This window comes from Jaminaea rosea, assembly GCF_003144245.1.
Source record: "Jaminaea rosea strain MCA 5214 unplaced genomic scaffold BDZ90scaffold_4, whole genome shotgun sequence".
NCBI classification, from domain to species: domain Eukaryota; kingdom Fungi; phylum Basidiomycota; class Exobasidiomycetes; order Microstromatales; genus Jaminaea; species Jaminaea rosea.
In genome coordinates this window covers 461,935-482,724 of record NW_020289978.1, presented here as the reverse complement: position 1 = coordinate 482,724, position 20,790 = coordinate 461,935, and the positions used below count along the sequence as shown (strand labels likewise).

Genomic DNA, 20,790 nt, shown 5'->3' with positions numbered 1-20,790 from the left:
TGGACATGGCAATCAAAATGTAACATTAGCATGACCGTGACTATACTCTTCTAGGTTTGCGGAAAAACGATAGCGGCGGCCCAGTACCGTACACCAAAGGCCACAGCGCTCCCCAGGAGCTGAACGCCCATGGTCATCCGCCACAGTCGGGCCTCGTCGATGTATGGGCCTTGAGGCGAGGGTATTGATGGCTGTTCGACGGGCGAAGCTAACGATTCGCTGGCTAAACGCCATTTGACATCCTCGAGGGGGACCTGGACGCCGGCGACAACGAGGATCGTATTGAGGAGGGTCAAGTTCGTTGCGGCGACGATGTCATTTCCGTCGCGCCCACTCTCAGCGCCAGCACCAAGGTCGCGTGCCCTGTAGATCTTGATGAATCGCAGCGTCTCGAGAATGAGCAGCATGCCTTTGCCCATCATCTTTAGCGGTCGCTTGCTACCTCGCGGGAAGACGACCAGCGAAGGATAAAGGGCCATAGTCTCGCTATGCACCTTGGGAACCCTATGCCGCGGGCAAGGGACAAAGCCGAAGAGCTGTGGGCAGCTCAATAAGAAGTTGAAGACCTGCGGCAAGAAGAAGAGCAACAGCGTCTTGGAAAAGTGGCCGAGAACGCCTGCGCATGCTAATGCTTGACCTGCAAAATAGCAAAAGGTGTCCCCCACGAAGACCAGGGCGGGATGGCGATTCCACGCGAGAAGGCCTGCGCAAGTTCCCACAAGGGGGAGCATGAGGCTCAAGCTAAACAGGTGGCGGCCGACTAGCTCGCTTTGTAGGGAGGAGGGCGACGCGATTGGATGAGAGGGCGAAAGGTAGTGTTCCGACAAGGCAAGACGGATGGGCAGGTAGAGGAAGTCGTTTAGGCAGAGAGAGGAAGCGATTATCAGGGCTTGGCCTACTTCCACGCCGTTTATTCCAGCGAGGATGTTGATGCTGTGTGTGCAAAAGGTCGAGAGGAGGGAAATGAAGAGGTAGTAGAGGAGGCCTGCCGATGAGCCGGAAGGGCAACAAGTCAATTGAGCGATACTGGGGCAGACGCGATTCGCACTGCGCTCACCGAGGTCAACAACGTTGGCTCCCACGGCAGTCCGCAGCCATGCCGGCCAGCCAGGCACTACAAGCCCTGTGCCACCCTGCCCAGCGTAGTAGACGAGCAGCATAGGTATTGACGCCACGATGGGTATTGGCATCTTGAAGCGCCATCGAATGTCAAAGACGTCGTCGCAGAAGCCCAGAACAAGGGAGCTGAGCAGCGAGAGAAGGGCAGACAGGTAGACGGCGAGCTGGGAGGGCGATGTGAGCTTAGCATGACAGACTGTTGTGAAGTGGGTGAGGGCGTTGCAGAGCTCACCTCGTGATGGGGAAAGCCGCGGCGCCCACCCAAATCGCCGAACCAGCCGCCATCGTTTGTTGTTCGTGGATTCAAGCCACCAACGCCCTCGGGGACCACGTAATAGCGAAATGGAATGAAGAGGAAGAGGACGAGAAGGTAAATGCAGGAGGCTGGTAGGCCCAAAGTCTCAGGTCTGAGCAGCACGTAAAGGGCCGTGAGTCGTTGAGCCTGGGCATCGCAGCATCTAGTCGTTGTCGCCTCCAACTCACATCGCCTCCTTGACCTTGGGCTTGAGCAAATCTCTCCCCTGAAACCCTCTCTGCCCGAACGTCTCTCTACACGCGCCTACAGCCACCACGGTCGCAAAGTAGGCCGCAATGGAGAAGCCGATGCTAGGCAGCAGCCCTGGAAAGAGGTCGTCCATTCGCAGCACGGCCTGCAGGGACTTGGAGTGCGAGGCATCCAACCAGCCCCATTGCACTGCGGGGGAGATGGCCACCAAAGAGAATGTCGCGGGTATCAAAGCCGCTGCTGAGAGACCCAGCGACTGCGTAGGCGGGGAGCGAGCCATCACCCGTCCGCTGCTGCCGTCGAGGTGATGAGGTGTAGAGAATTGAGGATCCGAGGATGCAGCAGCGGACAGGCAACCACGCGGCACAGCGACCGACTTCGACTCCGAAGTGGAGTCGTTCGCGAAGCCAAATGAAAGTGGGACAAGCAAAGCGGACTGACCAATTGAAATCACTTCTTTCCCTTGTCACCGCTAACGACCAGCCAAACACACCAATCCAACCACTCCCGTCTCTCACTTCACATCGACATGGCTTCCAACCCGCAGATGGATGCCCTCCTCAAATGGTCGGTCGAGAACTCAAATGAGTCGGGCCCATCAGCCGCCGAGATCGTCTCGGACGTGCAAGCAGGGAAGCGGCCCGACCTGGACCCCAAGGTGCTCGAGGCAATGATGGGAAAAAGTGAAGCGCAGATGATGACAGAAGAGCTTCGATCTGCGCTCGACACCTCACGATCAGTAGACGACAGAGAGACGGCTTTGGACAACTTTGAGATGCTCATCGAAAGCATCGACAATGCCAACCTTATCAGCACTATGAAGATGTGGCAACCACTTCTGGGCTTGCTGGCAACTGAGGATGAGCCCAGGCTGCAATTGGCTACGCTGTGGATCTTGGGAACGGCGGTTCAGAACAATCCGGCGGCGCAGGACGCTCTCCTCAACGCCAGCGGGCCAGGGCAGGAGCACTCTCTCGACACCATTCTGTCTCTACTCCGCAACAGCCCAGACATGGGGGTGCGCGCAAAGGCAATGTACGCCATCTCCGGCTTGCTGGGACACCACCCACGCGCAGTCAAGGAGTTTGAAGCGAGAGGGGGCTGCGAGGCACTCAAGAGCGCTTTGTGCGATCCTAGCATCAACCTGAGACGCAAGGCTGCCTTCTTCATTACGGCGCTGCTGAATCAGGATGACTCTGAGGTACAGAGGGAGGCGAGCAGACCCTTGATGATCGGTGGGCCTGCGCCAGGCTCAGCACCATCACCCGCTCCAGCCGCAGCTCCAGTCTCAAGAGCAACGGGTCTCGCCCCAGCTCCCAACAGTGCCGCCCCTTCATCGACCGGCCCCGCACCATATGAGAAGCCCCCTGTCACATCAACCGCAGCCTCAGGCGTGGTACATCCCTCAATCCCGACCGCGCTCATCCGCTCCGGTCTCCTTCAGCTACTCCTCGCCTCGATTCTTCCCTCGGACTCTGTACCAGCAAATTTCACGCAGGATGCTCACCCTGCCGAGCTAGGACCTGATGGGGATGCGCAGGAGGCGAGGGCGGATGAAGATTATGCCGAGAAGGCACTCAGGGCTGTGGCTGTCTTTGTCGCAAAGGGAGGAGCGAACGCGGGCCTCGATGCGGACAGCAAGCAGGCTCTCAAGGCTCTCCAGGGCGAAATGAGCGAGGATGGGAAGGGGATGTGGGATTGGAAGAGGCTGAACTTGGATCAGGAGGAGTGGGAGCGATTCGTTGAGGGCGTCGAGAGGATGGCGGCGTAAAGGCGCACGCTGGCCCTGACTCACGTCTCGCAACTACCATGCTACCCGACTGTACAGTAGTGTTCTCCATCATAGACATCTGTCGACCTCTAATCGCTATCCCCGAAGCCAACTTGGCGCCGCCCAACTCCTGCTCTTCTTCCCTTTGTTGGCTTGGCTCACTTGATCCTCGATATCCGCCACACGCGCGGCTAAAAGTTGATCGGGCTCACGCGGTCGAAAAGCGCCGACCGAGCGTGCCGACCGGTGAACAGGCAGGCGAGATGGGCTGCGAGGGCCAGGGCGGCTTTTTGGTCTGCAGGCTGCAGTGCAGCAAGAGAGTCACGGAGGGTGGTCATGACCAACTCTCTTTGCTTTCTTTACCATCCTCATCATCTTTCAGCTCAGTCGAGCTTCTCGTCGCCTCTGTTTCTCATCACGCTTCGCTCTTCATCTCGAGCTGAAGCACACCGTCGCCCTCGTCTGCGGTCTGACTTTCGGCCGTTAGCAGCTTTCTACGCGTGTTCCCACCGAAAGCCGGCCCTCGCACTCTCGCTTTCGGCCTCAATCAGGCACCAAGCGGTCTGCCGCCATCATATCGGGAGGGGTAATAGCAAAGCGCAAAGGTAGCAACACACTTCATTTAACACGGCCTTCGACCTCTACTCGCCTAGAGCGACCGCCATTTGTAATCCCCTTTTACCTCGCTGCGGATTCGCCCCCATCTACTCCCACGGAAACTACTCCTGCTGCAACGCGGTACAGCATTCTCTTTCCCCATCCCACATTCTCTTGAGCACCGCCTTACAGCACCAACATGCCCGCCAGTAGCAACGAATTCGACCGTCGCCCCTCGCATGGGACTAAGGCCTCCTCCCTGGAGACGAAGCAGGACGACAGGGGAGACATCGAAAAGCAGGCGGAGCGCTCGCAGCAACAGCAAAGGGCAGCCGACTCTTCGGGTCCCTCCTCTCAAGGTCATTCCAAAGTGGAAGAAGGCGAAACGATCGCTGGTGAGCATGGGGAACCAGCCGGCTTCCAGGACGGCCACGAAGTAGAACGCATGGTGACCATCGAGGCGGAAGAGGCAAAACAGATCGACTTCCCCGACGGAGGACGCGAGGCGTGGCTGGTAGTTGCCGGAGCTTGGTCTTGCTCCTTTGTTTCCTGGGGCTACGTCAATGCCTTTGGTGTGCTGGCCGAGTACTACCTGCGGACAATTTTGGCAGACAAAACTAGTTCCGAAGTGGCGTGGATTAGCTCGTTGCAGTACTGTCTGATCTTCGCGGTTGGGTTGTTTACGGTGAGTCGTCGCGCGAGACGAGAGCGAGTAGAAGGCCAGCGTCAACTGACATACTTTGCCTCTCTTTTCGCGCCCAGGGTCGCCTCTTTGACATGGGCTACTTCCGGCCCACCATCCTCGTGGGAATGGTCCTCTGGGTCTTCACTCAGATGATGACCTCCCTATGCAAAGAGTACTGGCAGTTCATCCTCGCCCAAGGTTTCGGCCTAGGCATCTCCTTCGGGATCGTCTTCTCCCTCTCCGTGGCCGTTCCCGCGCAATGGTTCTCACGGCGGCGCGCGACCGCCTTTGGTATCCTGGCAACGGGATCGAGCATGGGGGGCGTCATCTTCCCCATTATGATTAATAAGCTTCTCCCTCAAGTGGGCTTTGGATGGACTATGAGGATTGTCGGATTCATTGGAGTCGGGATGTTGACATTCTCCTGGTTCACGCTCAAGACCCGCCTGCCGCCTAGCATAGACGTGAAGGCTGTTGGATGGAAGAACGTCCGATTCTTCGACCCGGCCGCTTTCAAGATGCCGGCCTTCACCTTCTTCTGCCTCGGCTCCACGCTGGTTCTTTTCGGACTCTACACTCCCTTCACCTACATCGACATCTGGACGAGCCGACGCTCCCTGCCAATCCCTGGCTACTATCTCTCGATCCTTAATGCGGCGAGCATCTTTGGACGTATCATTCCAGGAATCCTCGCCGACCATATTGGACGAATGAACTGCCTCCTGCCCATGCTGTGGCTCAGCGCAGTTTTCGTCTTCATTTTCCCGCTCTGTGACTCCATTGGAGCACTGATCGTCTTCTCGATCCTTTTTGGGTTCTCCACGGGGGCATACGTATCGCTCATCCCTGCCTCGGTGGCTCAACTGGGCCCAACAGCCTCGTACGGGACGCGCTTGGGGATGCTGTTCATGGCCATGAGCATTGGTGGTTTGCTAGGCACCCCCATTTCTGGGGCCATTCTCGGGGATGGTCAGGGAGATGCCGAGTGGTGGAAGACGATGGGCTATGCGGGGGCGATGGTAGTAGGAGGATGTGTGAGCATCACCGTGGCCAGGCAGCTAGCATTGAAGAGCTGGAAGCCGTGGGGCAAGATTTGAGTCAGGCCGAACCCTCAGCATTACATGTACTACCAAGCACAAAAGAGCAACGCTCAGCATCACTTCCACTGAATGTTCATAACCGTCATCGCCAGCGAGAGAAGTGCGTCCGCTACCACCAGCGAGAGGAGCACCAGCCGCGGCTCTTTTGCGCTCAGTCCGCCCTCTCCGGCCCGCGAATCGAGCACAGATTTTGCCGGAACTGGAGGAGCTTCGCATTCAATTCTTCTCACTCTCTACCTCACTGAACTCAACATGTCAGAGCCAGTCTCGATCCCCACGGCCTCATGGTCGGCTTCGATTTCGGCCGCCCAGAATCATAGCAACGGGCGCCGCTCGTCTCCTCGCTCTCTGCGCTCAGTCTCCTCCACCAACTCGCCTCCCCCAAACCTTGATACCGATTCTCTCGCTCTCCTCTCCCAATTCAGATCTCAAAAGGCCAAGCAGCAGGCCAAGTTTGCGCGGCTAGAAGCAAAGGCAAAACGCGAGGAACAGGCGCGCAAGAATGGCGGGAAGGTGAACGAGGACGAGGACGAGGACGATGAGGAGCAAGGCTTCGCGGAGAGTGAGGCATGGGGCGATCTGGAAAGACTGGCCAAGATTGAGGCAGGAGAGGTACTGAGTGACGACGAAGGGCCGAGTGAAATGACAGATGGAGGCAATGACGATGACAATGATGAAGATGGCATCATGACGGTGGACGGTTGGCGCTCGTTGGTCTCAGAGGTAAGTACGCTGCAAGACTAGCCTAGTGATCCGATTGCCTCCCTGCATCAGCGAGCTAACCATCGGCGTCCGCTATCTCCCGGCAGGACTATCAACAAAGTCAATTCTGGTATTCATCGCCATTCGCCTATTCATTAGCCCGTGTCATCTACGCCAGACTGCAACGTCTCGCCTCTCTGCTGGGTCGAACTCCGCGAATCGCCTTCGTCTGCTCGCCCACGGCCTTCGTCGCTTTTCAGGATCTCTACGGCGAGCGCTCCACCTCCTCCGCCAGCAACCACAGCAACGATGCCGCCGCATCAGTACGCCGCTGGAAGAGTGGCCGCGACATGTGGCTCTTGGAGATCGATGAACGCTTCGCCATTGCCGCCCGCCACGGCGGCTTTGTTCGATACGACTTCAACGTACCTCTCAAAGGGCTCGCTCCGCTGGTCGAAGAGGGGCAGCAAGGTGTAGACATGGTGGTGATCGACCCGCCCTTCCTCAATGAGAAGACGACGGATCGCGTTGCAACGTCGGTGCATCACCTTTTGAAGGCGTCACCGCTTTCTGGGAAAGGAGAGGCCTCGATACTGCTGTTGACGGGTGACAGTATCAGCGGGTATGCGCGACAGGTGTACCCTCTGTCTGCGCCGAGTGGGGAGAAGGGCAAGCCATTGCAGCGTACGCCGCTTGTTGTCGAGCACGAGGGCGGCAGGTTGAGCAATGAGTTTGGAGCCTGGTGTAACTGGCAATGGGAGAGTCAAGGGGCGGAGGAATGACGAGAGGGCAGGACGTGCCACGACGCATCGCATCGTTTGGATAGAGCATCAAGAATACATTGTACAACACAGCTTCAGCGCATGCTGTGTGCCATCCGTCATCCCCCATTCCGGCATCATCTCTTTCTGAAGGCAAATGCCTGATAGACAGTCGTGGCCTCCCAAAGCTCGGGGTCCATTTCCTCCGGCTTCCCTCCCCTCTCTTGCGCCGGCCGTCGACTGACCTTCATCCTCCTGGCCAAATCGCCGTGGCGCTGATCAACCCTGAATCTATCCCACATCTCAGCCATAGTGGCCTTGAGGATTAGCTCGAGGCCATATTCCGCCGCGAGGGAAACAAAGGAGGACCAGTCCACCACGTACTCGGGCACCGAGTCGACTGCATCTGTGAGGTAGAAGGTGTACTCGTCGCCAAAGGGTTTGCGCGGCCCAGGGTTGGAGAAGGTGACGTGGTACTTCGAGTTACCGAAAGTGAGCTCGCCTGGGGGTAAGGCATCGAGCCGACTGTAGAGCCTGAAGTAGGGATGAGAGAGGTGTAGGATGTCAGCTTCTTCGGCTCCCGGGGTCCTACTCTCCCTCTCGCCATGGCGTCCACTCACTCCTCCTGATTCGGGATCGTGCCGACAAAGGTCCCTCCCCTGGCCAACCACCTGCTGACATTCTCCAACACCTGCCTAGACTTCTGCGGGCTGGACCACCCATAATGCATACAGAACTGCAAGCTCACTATGTCGAAGGGCTCTCTCAGCACCTCAGGCGGCAATTTATCCGCCAAGCTCTCCCCAAAACAGTCCAGCGCATGGAAAGACGCAGAAAAGCGGTAGCTACGCTCACGATAGCGAGCTTCTGCTTGTTCCACGGAGGTGGCGGCTATATCAGCCAGCAGGAGGTCGCGTATGCCGAGCTTGTCCCATTTCGCAAGGTCTCCGCCCTTACCTCCCCCGAGGTCCATTGCTCGACCTCCACGGGTGCCATTCGTGCCAATAAGGATCGACTTGACCCTGCACAAGCAGAACAGGAAGGCGAAAATTGGCTTATCAGTCACTGTGCGGTGAAGACTGCCGCCTCGTTTGCTGCGGTACTCACCAGTTGTTGAAGTTCTTCAATGCAAGAATCGGGCTTTGATCGCGCGCCTGCATGCCCACCTCTTGACGATTATTGTAGTGACGCGCGACCTCGTCTGGCGCGTTCTCGTATTTGATGCTGCCAGCTGGAGTGACTATGCCATTGCCGTGGCCTCTTGTAACAGCAGCCCCATTGCTGTTTCCACCGCTGCCGGTATTGTGGCCGACGCTTGAGGCTGACCCCCAGCCTGGCACCAGAATCTCCCAAAACCCGTCCCTGTCATCTCTACCCATCTCACGCTGCTTACGTCGCCAAACTTCGCGCAGCTTGTTGGAGCCACGCATCTCGATCACCTCATGCAGATGAATGAGCTGATCACGCGACATCGGGCGCATAACGCCGTCTGCGCGAGAGACGCGGCGAGTCGGTTGGTAGGCGATGGTGGATGATGAAGAAGGTAAGGATGAAAGAAGAGGAGCGGGTGGAGCAGTCCTGCTGCTGGTGGAGACTGGCAAAGGCGAGGAGGTGGTGGAGGAGGAGATAGACGCGGATGGTTCTTGCTTGATACTGGCGGCCACCCCATTGACGACCGATGGTGATGGCTTGCGATCTTGCATTCCGTCATCTTCCCCAGCGCCGGCCGTAGCAGGTCTTGGCGGCAGAGGCAAGCGCGGCTTCTTCGCTGCGGTCGCTTCCACGCTTGACGCTGCCGTTGCACCGCTCTCCGCCTCTATCGTATCAGTGGCAGCATTTGCCGTCGAACTCTTCCTCTTCTTTCCCATCGGCCCGTCCCTATTTGCAAGTTGCTCCATCTCCTCAAGGTCGAGCGCTTTCACCTTCCTCGGCACTGTCGTCGCCGAGGCCGAAGTGCTAGTGCTGGGCGTTGCTGAAGATGGAGAGGGCGATGGCATGCTTGAGGCGCTGGGAAGCCCGCTGGAGGCGATTTCGCTGCCGGCCGACACTTCAGCTGCTGGTATGACCGTGCCCGGGAAGACAGGGTCGATCTTAGGCTTTGAGGTACGACGCTGCGCCGTTGTCGGCGAGGCAGTCTTGGTTGCTTTCAGATCCTCGCCATGATCACCCTTCTCAGCCGGCCCCTTTGAGGACGAGGAGGATGCTGACGGACGCTTTGCCTTCTTCTTTGCGGGCGGCTTCTCAGCTGACTTGGGCGCTGCATCTTCAGCCTCCTCCTGCCGTACATCATCAGCTGATCCGGGCTTGCCGCCCACCGAGCCTTGTCCGGATGTGTACGATGATGTCCTTTCGCGCACGGCTACCTCCTCTGGCCCATCCCGTCGCACGGGTGGCCACGCATAATATCCCTCTCGAGGCTCCCCGCTCCCTCCAGGCGTGAGCGGTACACCTGGAGTAAGCGGCGGCGGATGAGCGCTGATCGGCCCACCGTAGCTACTGCCGCTACCACCAGCTCCTGGCGTGGTGGGCGGATAGAACTCATTAGGCGGAGGCACAGATCCGTACCCGCCGGGAGTCGATGCTGGTGAGTAGGCGTAAGGTTGATGGTAATTGGATGCAGAGCCACCCGGTGTCAAGGGCGGTAGAGTAGCCTTGACAAGATCCGGAGAGCGATGAGATGGCAAAGAAGGGACGCGAAAGCCGTCTCGACCCCGCGGGTGCTGGTCATACGTAGGGTAGGCGGCTGCATGGTGATGCGGAGGTAGAGGCACGACGCTGCCACCCGTCGGTGACTCGTAATACTGCTGAGGTGGCGGAGGCGGGACTGCTTCGGTGGGCGAGGTGGCCCAACGAGAGGCAAATTGAGGTATCGAGCCTGGGACGGGTGGGCTTCGCGGGTCGACCTGAAGGGGAAGAGGGCGAGGATGAAAGTACTCAGAGGACGATGAGGACGAGGAAGAAGGCCGGCCGCCCTCGTACAGATGCTGTGACGTCGATGAAAAAGACGGCCTGGCACTGCCTCGAATCATCGGTGATGGGTTCAGCACATTCGCAATGGGTAGCGACGGCGATCGCGAGGATGTATGCTGGGCGGCGGGCGGGGGCGTAGGCTGGCCGTGCGGGCTCGATGGCGTGACGAGGCCGTGGATCGACATTCGCGATGGGCGCAAAGGCGGGGAAGCATGTCGTGATGCCGAGCTTGAGGGACGCTCACCACCGACGGGCGAGGATGGTGTCGGGTTGAGGATGCTCATGATGCTGGCAGAGCGCGAGGGCCTTCGATAGTGTCCCTCTTCGTTGCCATCTTCGTCTGCGCCGAACGAAGACGAAGAATTGGTCCTCGGCATGGTAGGAGACGCAGCTGGATTCGACGATGCAGTCGAGTCTCTGATGGGGTCAAAGGGTGCCATGCTGTTGCGGTCGCACCCATATGCTGGGGCAGGAGGAGGTTGGACGAGGATGCGAAACGAGGGACGACTCGAGATGGTGAGACGGACAGAGACTTGCAAGTCGACTGCGAGGCGGAATCGCGGACTCGGACTTGGAGTCGAGTCGACTGAGGCTCGTGGCTCTCTGAATGCAGGTCAATCGGTGGACTGAGCACTGAGCGCCACGCTGCTCCACGCTTTGTTGAGTGTGTTGGTTGACTTTGCAATAGCAACCGACACTCGGCGCTTGGACCCTTTGCCTCATGCCTCCGTCTCCACCAAGCAATGGTGGTGGTCGAGCATCTCCGGCTCCCTCCGCCTCAACTCCAGCTACATCATCCCTTTCTCACCACCTAGCTGCAGCAGCTGCAGCATCGTCGTCGTCGTCGTCTACGGCTGCGCCTCGCGTCATCAAGCACCACAAGTCTAACTCCTCCCTCGCAGCAGCATCTTCAGCCTCGTCGTCCGCCTCCACTGCTCGCAGACCGACCTCAATAATCAGGCCCGCCTCACCTTCAGTAGCAGCGGCGCCGGCTGCCATGGCGGCTACCAACAGCGGCGCCGGCAACACGCCAGCGACGACCGTTGCAGTCTCGCTGACTCCCGCCGAAGAGGAGAGGATATGGAAGAGTCCCGCAGCCAGAAAGGCAGAAAGGAAGTGGAAGCGTCAAAGCGAGAAAACCTTGGCTTCTGATCCACGCTTCCGGAAGTATGCGGCTACGGTGGACAGGGCTTTGGCGTCCTTTGAGGCCGTCAATGAGTGGGCAGACTTTGTGGGCGCGCTAGCAAGGCTAGAGAAGGTGAGCAGGACCAACAGAGCTGGTTATGAGATCAACTGTATGCTGGAAACTTGCTGACCCCTCTTGATCCTCGCTGTCCTCGCAGATATTCGCTGCCCCTCCGCCCCTACCCACCTCCCTCATCCCAAACGCCCTCCTCCTAGCAAAACGCCTCTCTCAATGTCTCAACCCTGCCCTTCCCTCTGGAGTACACCATCGCGCCCTCTCCGTCTACAGGCAAATCTTCCTCTTCCTCTCCTTAGACGGGCTCCGCCGCGACTTGACCATCTGGTCGCCCGCTTTGCTTCCCTTCTTCGAGCGATCCAATACCAGTACGCGCCCAGCCATTTTGGGGCTGTTGGAGGACTTCTTTCTGCCACTGAAGGAGGATCTCAAACCGATTACTCGCCCATTCTTGCTAGCCGTCTTGCCGGGCTTGGAGGAGGAAGGAGCGGAAAATTTTGATAGGACGCTCAAGCTGTTGGATGGGCTGGAGAAGTGTGTGGATAAGGACCTCTTTTGGCGTTGCCTGTGGGCTACAGTCATCGGCAATCCAGCAATTGGACAGGCGGCGGTGCACTTCCTCCATAAGAGGTCCCCGCCCATACCGCAGCAACTCAAGACTACTTCAGAAGCGAATGCAGCTGGTCTCAGCGACGGAAGGCAGCAGAAGCAGCCACTGTTGGCGCATCTCGTATTGATGCCCAGGGCCCTTTCTGCTCTGCTATCATCACAAGAGCTCCTGACCATTCGAGGTGGGCTCGACTTGCTCCTTCAGCTGCTACCTCTCGACACTGTCTTCTACCACTCGATGCCTAGCGAGGATCGCTTGGAGCTCATGCAGAGCGCTATCGGCGTTGTAAGAAGGAGAGAGTTGAGCCTCAATAGACGGCTGTGGTCCTGGCTGGGAGGTACAGGACGAAGCGCGGCTCATGCTGCAGCTGTACGGCAAAGTTCTGCGTCTGCATCCCTCCGCTCGCGGGATGAGACCCTAGATAGCGAAGAGCAAGAGCTTCTCTACTTGCAAAGCTTCGGCCTTGACGATCTGCGAGAAGCTGTTCTCTTCGATGTACGCGCTTGCAGCTACGAACCTACAAAGAGTGGGTGTGCTAGCAACGACTCAGAGAGCGAAGATGAGGACCCTCATCAAGACGAGCAGGATGCTCAACGCAAGTTGACTGCGGCCCAGCGACCTCTTCGCGTCTTCCTAGCTCTCCTCGACAAGTGGAGCGTAGGTGCCGCCCTGACGGACTCAGCGGTTCTGGATGTCTGGGCTTCTCTACGGACGATCCATATCCGGTATGGGGCAGACGCAACAAAGGATCTGATGACGACGGCAACCATGCTCTTTGACGCGGTTGACAAGTCCATCCTCACGCGTAAGCTTGTCGAGGGAATTGCGGCCGACTTCACCCAAGGCTCGCCGGAGACTGTGGGTCTCTTACTGTTCATCGTGGAGCATTTCAGCTTCAAGGATGATCTCTCCCGCGCCATCCATCTGCCGCATCTACTTCTACTGCTGATTGAGCAAGCGGAGCGTGCCCTGAAGCAGGCGTCGTTGGACAAGCAGAAGACATTTCTGTTACTTCAAGAAGCCATCAAAGCATGCAAAGCGCTGCTCGACCTTATCGACCTACCCGCGGTACAGAGATTAGAGGCAGAGGGCAGCGCAACATCGGACTCTGTCGCTACGCTGAAAGCCTTCTACAGCTCGCAGAGCACGGACAAGGTTCCAATCGACTTCCGAAGCCACGCCGTTCAGCAGGCTTTGCTTCAGTGCTGTGCAAGTCTCTTTCAGCAGGCTGAATCGACAGTGGGCCGGGATAGGCAGGAGCGACAATCTCTGATCATCTCCGAGGCCAGCTTGAACCTCTGCACTGCTCTCTTTCGCAAGATCTCAGCAGGCACAGCTGCGGTGGCTTCATCCGCAGACGCGGCCAACGAGACTTCGCAATGCTCTCTTAGCCTCCCGCTTGGTTGGACTCATCTACTCCTCGGGAAGGCGGGCAAAGCCACGAGCTTTTCCGAGCTTGAGTCCGCTCTGTTCACCATCGACGCGGTAATCAGCTGCCCTTTGCTCGTTCCGAGACTGGATCTTCTTTCCAACGAATCGAAGCGGCAAACATGCGCCGTGTACGCCAACGTCCGTCAATTCCTTCTGCCAGACGCAGTCATGTTTCACGGCCGAGCAGTCGACCTTTTCTGGCTTCTCGATTCGCACACGGCAAAGGAAGGCTTGCTCCAGACCTTATCGTGCGCTGAGATCCTCTCTGAGCGACGCATGGACCAGTTTCTGCTCGCGTTCGGCGTAATATGGAGGTTGTCGGACCCAGCTAAGCTCTCCTCACCAGCATGTGCTGCTCCGCTTGGGCATTTCCTTGACCTCTTGCAATCGCCGGATCAAAGACGTCGCCAAGCTGTGGAGACTTGGCTGCGGGTGAACGTTCGATCCTATGCTCCTATCTTCAACCTCATACTAGGGTCATTCCGACGCGCAACTGGTTCGGGGAGCATGGCGCACTGTACCATCAGATGCGCTGAGGGCACCGATGTCAAGACGCTGGTCTATACACATCCCTTCGACCACAGACTGCTCAATCACTGGCTATCTGTCCTGTTGGCCATCGCGAGGTACGGCGGAGCTGGATTCGTACGAGCAGCGACGACGACGTCGCCATCACCTTCGACAGGGCCAACCTACATGGAGGAATGCCTGGCCATCTTGCTCCGCCTTCTTCGGACATCGCGCCGAGCCTCGTATAGTGACCTCGACGCGACCACGCATACCCATTGCGCTGATTTTCTGCAACTTGCGGCCTCGAAGAATGGCTTCACTACATCGCAGCTCGCCGACATTGAGACTTTGCTGCTGGAGCGGCTCCTCGTCGGCATTGAGGGGCCTTCAGGGCTGAATCAGCACCGACTTCTTTTGGCGCTTCACACAGTCATATCGTCCAAAGCTGGTTTCCACGCTCGGCAGCGCGATGTATCCGGCGGCGATGGCAGCAATGGCAGCAGCAGCGGGTCCTCCCCGTCTACTGCGTTCAACCCACATCCCCTGCTCCTTCGCACGCTTCGCGCCGGCCTGGCCCAGCCTGGCCGCTACTCATTGCTCCCGCACTGGGCAGACTTTGTCCTGATGACGCTGCCGCAGTACCGCCGCTGCATGGCGTCACTGCTCGTCCCTCTCCACACAAGCGTGTGCAAGACGATCGTTGAGGCAGAGGCAGAGATACATGACGTCTTCCACGGCCCATTGCCGGAGGTTCAACGGACCACATCGTCCTTGCCTTCGCTTTCTTTATCAATGCGAGAGGACGACTTTGTGACACTGATCAACGTTTCCGAGCGCATCGTCTTGCTATGCCTCGAGGATGACGGCGGCAATCAACACAAGTCGGAAAGTCATAGACATCAGGAGACAGGTCACTCGGCATCAGGAAGTGGAATTGCTCAGCCGCCCCCTGCCGTTCTACAAGCAGCTACACCCTCGTCAAAGAAGACGGCTTCAGGCAATCCCACGATTGAGGAGAATTCATCGCAGCAGCAGCAGTATCCCCACCAGCAAGTGTCAAATGACGTGCCTGCGGCAGGAAGCGGCGTAGGCATCTTCGGCTACGTGACCGGCATCTTCGGTGGTGAGTCGACGCCAGGCAACGGGACACCGCAGCTTGGCACGCCTCCTACCAGCCCGTCCATCTTGGCTCTCCAGCTCTGCCTGCGTACGCTCCACTCCCTCTGGGTCGGATTGAGTGATGAGCAGGCGCCGCGCGATGACGACCAGCGGGCAACCACGTTCGCCGTGATGAGCGGTAAAGTCCGTCAGCGTGTCAGACGCTGCTTTGAGCGACTCTACAAAGTTCAGCCTGCCGCTACGCTTGAGACGCTGGTCGATTGCTGGGGTCGAGCAGGTGCCGGGACAGCAGGCAAGATACAGGCAGAGAGCATCTTTGAGATTGTCAACCTCCTCGTCGCAGGCCACAAAATGGTCGTCACCTTCCTGTGCGACCTGCTCGCGCAGCGCCTGCCCTCGCCAGGCACATCGAGGCCAAACTGGACGCCCAATCAGCTAGTATCAGAGGGCATGCTTATGAGCTTCCTCGAAGTGTATGTGACGCGACTGGAGTCGCCTGCTGCGGCTCAAGGCGTTTGGCCCATCATCGTGGTACTCGTCAAGGATCTCATCGCAAATAGCACGGCCTACAAGGGTTATCTTCCTCCTGCGCTGCGCTGTTTGACTGTGCTCGGAGAGAAGCTGCTGGCGTCGTCTGCCGCGGCGTCAAGCACGTCCACGATGACGGCAGCTGCTGTTGCGCCACCTCCTGAGGACCGCAGGATGCGCCGCGAGATGCAAGAAGTTTATGTCAAGCTCTTCGACCTCTGCGTCCTGATCGCCGGCCGTTCATTCGAGGCTGCTACGGCCAACTGGATGATCCCGGCACGCACCGACTTCGGCGACGAGAAGGCTGCGATGAGCGGCTCCATCGCTTCGCTCAGCGACTTCTCCTCCTCGGCCCTCGTCGACTACTTAAGCAGCACCGCACTTCCCGCACTCCGCAAGATCGCCTCAGACCAGGACAAAGTCTCCTCGTGTTGCAACAACGCCATCTATTACATCCTCTCCCCGCCTCTCCGCATCAAGAACGCGCATCGCTCCTTCGAGCACATCGACCCTTCCATCTTAGCTCTGGCGACCGAGATCGGCCGCACTGTGCCTCTTTCATTGAAGACATTGCGCGGCCCTGTCAGCGACGCCTTCATGGACGGACGTTTCTTCAAGATGAGCGCTACAGCGGGCAAAAGGTGGCGTGGCCCGATCGTATTGCTCTATGCAACGGATAGGGATCGCTACTTCGTAGGCGAGGTGCTGGGTCGGATCAGCGCGACGGCGTCGGCGAACATCTTTACCAATCGCGAGGCAGAGGTTGTGGCGCGGTCGCTCAGTTTGAGGAGATTGACCTTCGTCCTCTTCTCTGGTGCCAAGGACCAGTTCCTCGCGCAATTGCCCCAGGTGCAGGAAAAGCTCGTCGAGATGCTGCGCAGCCACCCTATACCGGATCGTGTGGCAGCTGAGGCGTATCTATGCCTGCGAGTAATGCTGCTTCGCTTTCAAAGCAGGCATCTGACGACTCTCTGGCCGATCATCATCACGGAGCTCGTCCGCCTGTTTGAAAGTTATGCAAGCGGAGGAGAGGAAGGGGGCACGGCTACGCAGCATTTGCCTGCCGATGGGTCCGATGGAGTGCATCTGCTCGTGGCAGCGTGCAAGTTCGTCGACGCGCTGCTCTGCTTGAGGACGCCAGAGTTTCAGGTACATCAGTGGCTGTTCGTCAATGACTCTGATTTGGGAGGGGATGAGTTTGGCTTGGAGGAGGGTTTGTTCGACCGTTTGGCAGAGGCGATCGAGGCGAGTGGAGCAGCTGGGTCCGGTGGCGGTAAAGGAGCTGCTTCTGTGGCGGCGGCGCCATCGTCGCTCCGAAGCAAGAGCAGAGGCGGCGTACGCGAGCCTCTGCTGACGGGCGTGCGAAGGTTGAGCGGGCTTCGCGATCTCGTGCCCTTCCTGCGCCTGGCAAGCAGTACTAGCTTCCAGCGCAGTATTGCCGGTGCTGCCAAGGGCGATATGAATTGGGCGGCTCTGGATCGTGATGTGCTTGCGGACCTGTTCGAGGGGTCCGCGTGAGGCGAGGACGAAGTAGCGGTTGCATGTTGCTTGCTCTCAATGATATGATACCCTTTTGCGATGCTGTTTGTGTGTCCATGGTCATTCCTTTCATCGCCTCACGCCCTCCAAAGATGTACACTCATGTCCCAAGCCGTGCTTGCGACGAGTCCCTCCTGGAACAAGCTCCAACCCAGTCCCACGACGAACTCGGTATGCCCATCATGTAGACTTCTCATCGCTCCCGGCCCACCGCCCGCCTGACCCAATCTACTAGCCACCGAGGCGAGCGATGCTGATGGGTGGTCCACATCCCACACGCGCGCCGTCATGTCGTACGAGGCAGATGCGAGAAGCGAGGGCGAGTGAGGCGAGAAAGCGACTTTGCGGACCGCGTACTCGTGGCCTGTGCAGATTGCGGTCACTTGGCCTAGACCACCGCCTGCCCCAGCTGGTGCGCCTGGAGGGGGCCGTGCCATCGACCCTGCGGATGACGAAACGCTGCGCAGATCCCAGACCTTGACAGCCTTGTCTGTGCTCCCAGTCGCGAGGTTGAAGGTACGGTACTTGTTCCAGTCCAGCGTCAGGACTTCTCCACCGACGGGAACTGTAGCTATTGGCTGTGCCCCTGCTACGGCACCTGGGTTTCCTGCCGTAGGGGCAGGGTTGGCTCTCAGGTCAAAGAGGCGAGCATGACCGTCTCCGCAAGCTGTTGCGAGCACATCGGGTGAATGTGGGGACCAAATTGCCGCATAGACGCAGGCTGTATGCGCAGTCATGGTCGTGAGGCTGCGTGGCTGGTCTGGGTGCCACACTTTGACACTAGCATCCCAGCTACTAGAGAGAAAGATGTCCTTTTTGATGTTGTTCCAGTCGACCGAAAAGACCTCTCTTGTATGCTCGTGCCAATTGCGTATCGGGTAGTCGTTGAGCGTAGCATCCCACAGCTTGATGCTGCCATCCCCTGACGCAGTCGCTAGTTGATTCTCGTTGATCTCTGACCAAGCAACATCGTAGAGACCGTCTTGCGTATCGAAGCTTCGAACAGGATGCAGGCGTGAGTTGGTGCAACTTGGCAAGAAGAGTTTCGGCTGGCTCTCACACTTTTTGCACTCCCAGCTGCGGCAGGGCGCCCCCAGGTGCGTCTTGCACGCCTACCAAATGAAGCCTGCCATTGCCCACCAGACCGTACTGCGAGCAATGAAGGGTGCAGATGTGTCAGGCTTCGTGTATGCATCTTTCCACGTCCACTCGTCCGTCCTTCTCACATTCGCGGCGGCTGCAACAGCCAGTCTATCCGGGTAGAATGGGCTCCAGGCCACATTATGGCCGGCAAAACCTGGCGTGTCCAGGCGCGAGTGAGGGCCTGATGGTGGTCGACGTTGCATTACCGGGAAACGAGGGAGGTGGTCGAGGAGGAAAAGAGAAGAGCGGCAAAGCAGGCCCAAGTTCCGGCTCACCTCGACATTCGTCTTGCCCGCCCGCCTCCACCCCCGAAAGCGCTTCTTCCGAAAGGCGAGGGCGGACTGGGCGCCAAGGGAGGCGGGTGAATCAGCCTCGCTTCAATACCATCTCGAGCAACGTCCCATTCACGGAAGGCAAGGCTATATGCTAGCTACGCAGTCGTGTCCATGGCGGACCTCAGCAGGACGAAGACTATGTGGCGCGCGGTTGATTCCGTCCACATCGTTATCGTGGCCGCCGAGGCCGAGAGCGGCCGTTCAGGTCCGGACCCTCGAGTCGGATGCTGGTCAACGCTCCCCAACACCAACCACGCAGCCTCCCATCGCAGTCTTGGGCGCAGGGCTGAGCGGACTCACTACGACTCTATACCTCTCACGGGCCCTTCCACATCGGCGCATCATCCTGTTTGAGGCGTCGCAAAGGCTAGGCGGATGGGTCCAAAGCGAACGCCTCCAGCTACCCAGCGGCAAGCAGAGCGTCCTCCTCGAGGCGGGACCTCGCAGTGTAAGACCAAAGGGTGTCTCCGGATGGAGCACAATTGAGACACTACATTCGCTCGGACTCTTGAATCAGCTGCTCATCGTGCCAAGCTCGAGTCCGTCGGCCAAGAATCGCTTCATCTGGTATGGCGGGCAGCTCAACAAGCTACCCTCCTCCCTCCCTGCCTTTCTCGCCTCACTCTTCCGCCTTCCAGTGCTACGCTCCCTCATCTCCTCAGCCCTGTCAGGCTTACTACGTGAGCCTTTCAGGCCTTCTCGCTTCGCTCGTCCCAAGTCAGAAAGCCCAGACGAAGTAGCCCGCCAACGGAGCCGCGAGCACCTCATCGACGAGTCCGTCGAGTCCTACATCCGTCGACGCTTCGGCGACTCGTTCGGCTCTCAGCTCCTCAATAATGTCCTCTCTGCAGTGCTACATGGTATCTACGCTGCAGATACGCGACAGCTTAGCGTACGCAGCACACTCTCCATGCTCTGGAAGACGGAGCAGCGACACGGCTCTCTATTGCGGGCTATTCTGCCGCCCAAGTGGAACAAGCGATACAGGCCGCCAACGAAGGGTGAAGAGGAGGCGCGAGCGAGGGAGGAGCAGGAGATTGCAGCTGTGAAGGCCGAGGTCGGGCCTGAGTGGACCGCGAAGCTGGAGAAGACTAGTGTGTATAGTCTGAGAGAGGGGCTGGGCGAAATTGTGACTGCGATGAGTGATGAGATAACAGCAAGGCGTAACGTCTCTGTTCGGCTGGGTGACGGTGTAGAAGGCATCTCAGAGGCCAAGGATGGGGCGAGCCTCTTTGTCACAACACAAGACGGTGAAGATGTACCCGTTTCGCGGGTCATCTCTACGCTGTCGTCGTACAAGCTCGCTGATATCCTGGCCAACACAATAGAGGGGGCGAAGCCGGTGCTTGAGGGAGGAGCGTCCGTACTCTCATTGCTCAGGCATAACCCGTCGACGAATGTGGCCGTCGTCACGTTTGCTATACCGCAGGAGGCCATAGCAGCGATGCCCGGTGGCAGGCGGCATCGCCTCCTCCCAGTCGATGAAGGATTCGGCTTCCTCGTGCCGCGAACAGAGACGCCCAACAATGCAGACGGAATCCTCGGCGTCGTGTTCGACTCGGACGCTATCCCGGACCAGGATTCACCAGACGGTGCTGATGGAGGTGTAACGAAGCTCACGGTAATGATGGGCGGCCCGCACTTTGCTCACGCGACCACACTACCCAGCGAGGATGAGTGTCTCAACCGAGCAGTACGTGCGCTGGACCGCTTCCTGAGTATCCCAGAGAGCGTATCGTTGCACTCATCCAGTCTGGTACAAGCACGCGTGCAAGCCAATTGCATCCCTACGTACCTGCCCGGGCACTACTCACGGATGAGAAGTTTGGGCGAGGAGCTGGCGAGGGCGACCGCTGCGGGTGGAGGGAGAGTGGCCGTCGCTGGGGCGAGCTACACGGGCGTGAGCGTCAATGATGTGATCAGAGAGGCCAAGTTGACGGCGCAGAGAATCGCCAGAGCCGAGGAGCGTGAGAAGGCTAATGGCGGCGGCGACATTATTGCGGTGACGGGGCTGGAGGCGTTCGCGGCGGAGGACTGATTAGGGAATTGATATCCATTGTTTTGCTTGCCTGGCCCGCATTGAGTGAGAGCGCAACGCACTGATACCTAGCTACGAAAGATGCTCGTCATGGCCTTCAGTAAAGACCCTCGCTGATCATCGTGA

The 20,790-nt window shown here is 58.5% G+C and overlaps 8 protein-coding genes across 8 annotated transcripts; 5 read left to right on the top strand and 3 right to left on the bottom strand.

Moving 5' to 3' along the window:
* Positions 1-3: 3 nt before the first annotated feature.
* BDZ90DRAFT_231410 (hypothetical protein) lies at positions 4-1,959 on the bottom strand. The gene is made up of 4 exons (XM_025505854.1): positions 1,603-1,959; positions 1,352-1,526; positions 1,058-1,283; positions 4-985 (listed from the first exon to the last, which is right to left on the bottom strand). Exons 1-4 carry the CDS (start codon positions 1,902-1,904, stop codon positions 51-53), a joined length of 1,638 nt encoding a protein of 545 aa, XP_025363046.1. The 5' UTR covers positions 1,905-1,959; the 3' UTR covers positions 4-50.
* Positions 1,960-2,077: 118 nt separating this feature from the next.
* On the top strand, positions 2,078-3,564 carry BDZ90DRAFT_231409 (Fes1-domain-containing protein). The gene has a single exon (XM_025505853.1). It carries the CDS (start codon positions 2,154-2,156, stop codon positions 3,393-3,395), a length of 1,242 nt encoding a protein of 413 aa, XP_025363045.1. The 5' UTR covers positions 2,078-2,153; the 3' UTR covers positions 3,396-3,564.
* An 873-nt stretch (positions 3,565-4,437) lies between these two features.
* Positions 4,438-5,774, top strand: BDZ90DRAFT_218876 (MFS general substrate transporter; the record flags this gene model as incomplete). Its single annotated transcript, XM_025504381.1, has 2 exons — positions 4,438-4,677; positions 4,755-5,774. 2 exons carry the CDS (start codon positions 4,438-4,440, stop codon positions 5,772-5,774), a joined length of 1,260 nt encoding a protein of 419 aa, XP_025363044.1.
* Positions 5,775-6,029: 255 nt separating this feature from the next.
* On the top strand, positions 6,030-7,261 carry BDZ90DRAFT_259471 (hypothetical protein; the record flags this gene model as incomplete). The annotated part of the gene is made up of 2 exons (XM_025508166.1): positions 6,030-6,500; positions 6,587-7,261. The coding sequence occupies 2 exons, from the start codon at positions 6,030-6,032 to the stop codon at positions 7,259-7,261; spliced, it is 1,146 nt and encodes a 381-aa protein (XP_025363043.1).
* A 10-nt stretch (positions 7,262-7,271) lies between these two features.
* On the bottom strand, positions 7,272-10,734 carry BDZ90DRAFT_231407 (hypothetical protein). The gene is made up of 3 exons (XM_025505852.1): positions 8,348-10,734; positions 7,861-8,262; positions 7,272-7,774 (listed from the first exon to the last, which is right to left on the bottom strand). Exons 1-3 carry the CDS (start codon positions 10,648-10,650, stop codon positions 7,378-7,380), a joined length of 3,102 nt encoding a protein of 1,033 aa, XP_025363042.1. The 5' UTR covers positions 10,651-10,734; the 3' UTR covers positions 7,272-7,377.
* Positions 10,735-11,047: 313 nt separating this feature from the next.
* BDZ90DRAFT_250925 (hypothetical protein) lies at positions 11,048-17,127 on the top strand (the record flags this gene model as incomplete). The annotated part of the gene is made up of 4 exons (XM_025507716.1): positions 11,048-11,468; positions 11,554-12,400; positions 12,581-14,851; positions 15,041-17,127. The coding sequence occupies exons 1-4, from the start codon at positions 11,208-11,210 to the stop codon at positions 17,125-17,127; spliced, it is 5,466 nt and encodes a 1,821-aa protein (XP_025363041.1). The 5' UTR covers positions 11,048-11,207.
* Positions 17,128-17,225: 98 nt separating this feature from the next.
* BDZ90DRAFT_245804 (WD40 repeat-like protein) lies at positions 17,226-18,494 on the bottom strand (the record flags this gene model as incomplete). Its single annotated transcript, XM_025507524.1, has 3 exons — positions 17,226-18,144; positions 18,209-18,297; positions 18,375-18,494. 3 exons carry the CDS (start codon positions 18,492-18,494, stop codon positions 17,226-17,228), a joined length of 1,128 nt encoding a protein of 375 aa, XP_025363040.1.
* Positions 18,495-18,666: 172 nt separating this feature from the next.
* Positions 18,667-20,693, top strand: BDZ90DRAFT_231405 (Protoporphyrinogen oxidase). The gene has a single exon (XM_025505851.1). The coding sequence runs from the start codon at positions 18,715-18,717 to the stop codon at positions 20,662-20,664; it is 1,950 nt and encodes a 649-aa protein (XP_025363039.1). The 5' UTR covers positions 18,667-18,714; the 3' UTR covers positions 20,665-20,693.
* The last annotated feature ends 97 nt before the right edge of the window (positions 20,694-20,790 follow it).

Excerpts from the sequence above, each read along its gene's own strand:
- BDZ90DRAFT_231410 (XM_025505854.1), bottom strand. The coding sequence starts at position 1,904 with ATGGCTCGCTCCCCGCCTACGCAGTCGCTGGGTCTCTCAGCAGCGGCT. Across the intron at positions 1,527-1,602 it reads CCCAAGGTCAAGGAGGCGAT|ACCTGAGACTTTGGGCCTAC; the intron begins GTGAGTTGGAGG and ends CGTGCTGCTCAG. Across the intron at positions 986-1,057 it reads AGCCAACGTTGTTGACCTCG|GCCTCCTCTACTACCTCTTC; the intron begins GTGAGCGCAGTG and ends GCTCATCGGCAG.
- BDZ90DRAFT_231409 (XM_025505853.1), top strand. The coding sequence starts at position 2,154 with ATGGCTTCCAACCCGCAGATGGATGCCCTCCTCAAATGGTCGGTCGAG.
- BDZ90DRAFT_231407 (XM_025505852.1), bottom strand. The coding sequence starts at position 10,650 with ATGGCACCCTTTGACCCCATCAGAGACTCGACTGCATCGTCGAATCCA. Across the intron at positions 8,263-8,347 it reads TTGAAGAACTTCAACAACTG|GGTCAAGTCGATCCTTATTG; the intron begins GTGAGTACCGCA and ends CTGCTTGTGCAG. Across the intron at positions 7,775-7,860 it reads ACGATCCCGAATCAGGAGGA|GCTCTACAGTCGGCTCGATG; the intron begins GTGAGTGGACGC and ends TCCCTACTTCAG.
- BDZ90DRAFT_231405 (XM_025505851.1), top strand. The coding sequence starts at position 18,715 with ATGCTAGCTACGCAGTCGTGTCCATGGCGGACCTCAGCAGGACGAAGA.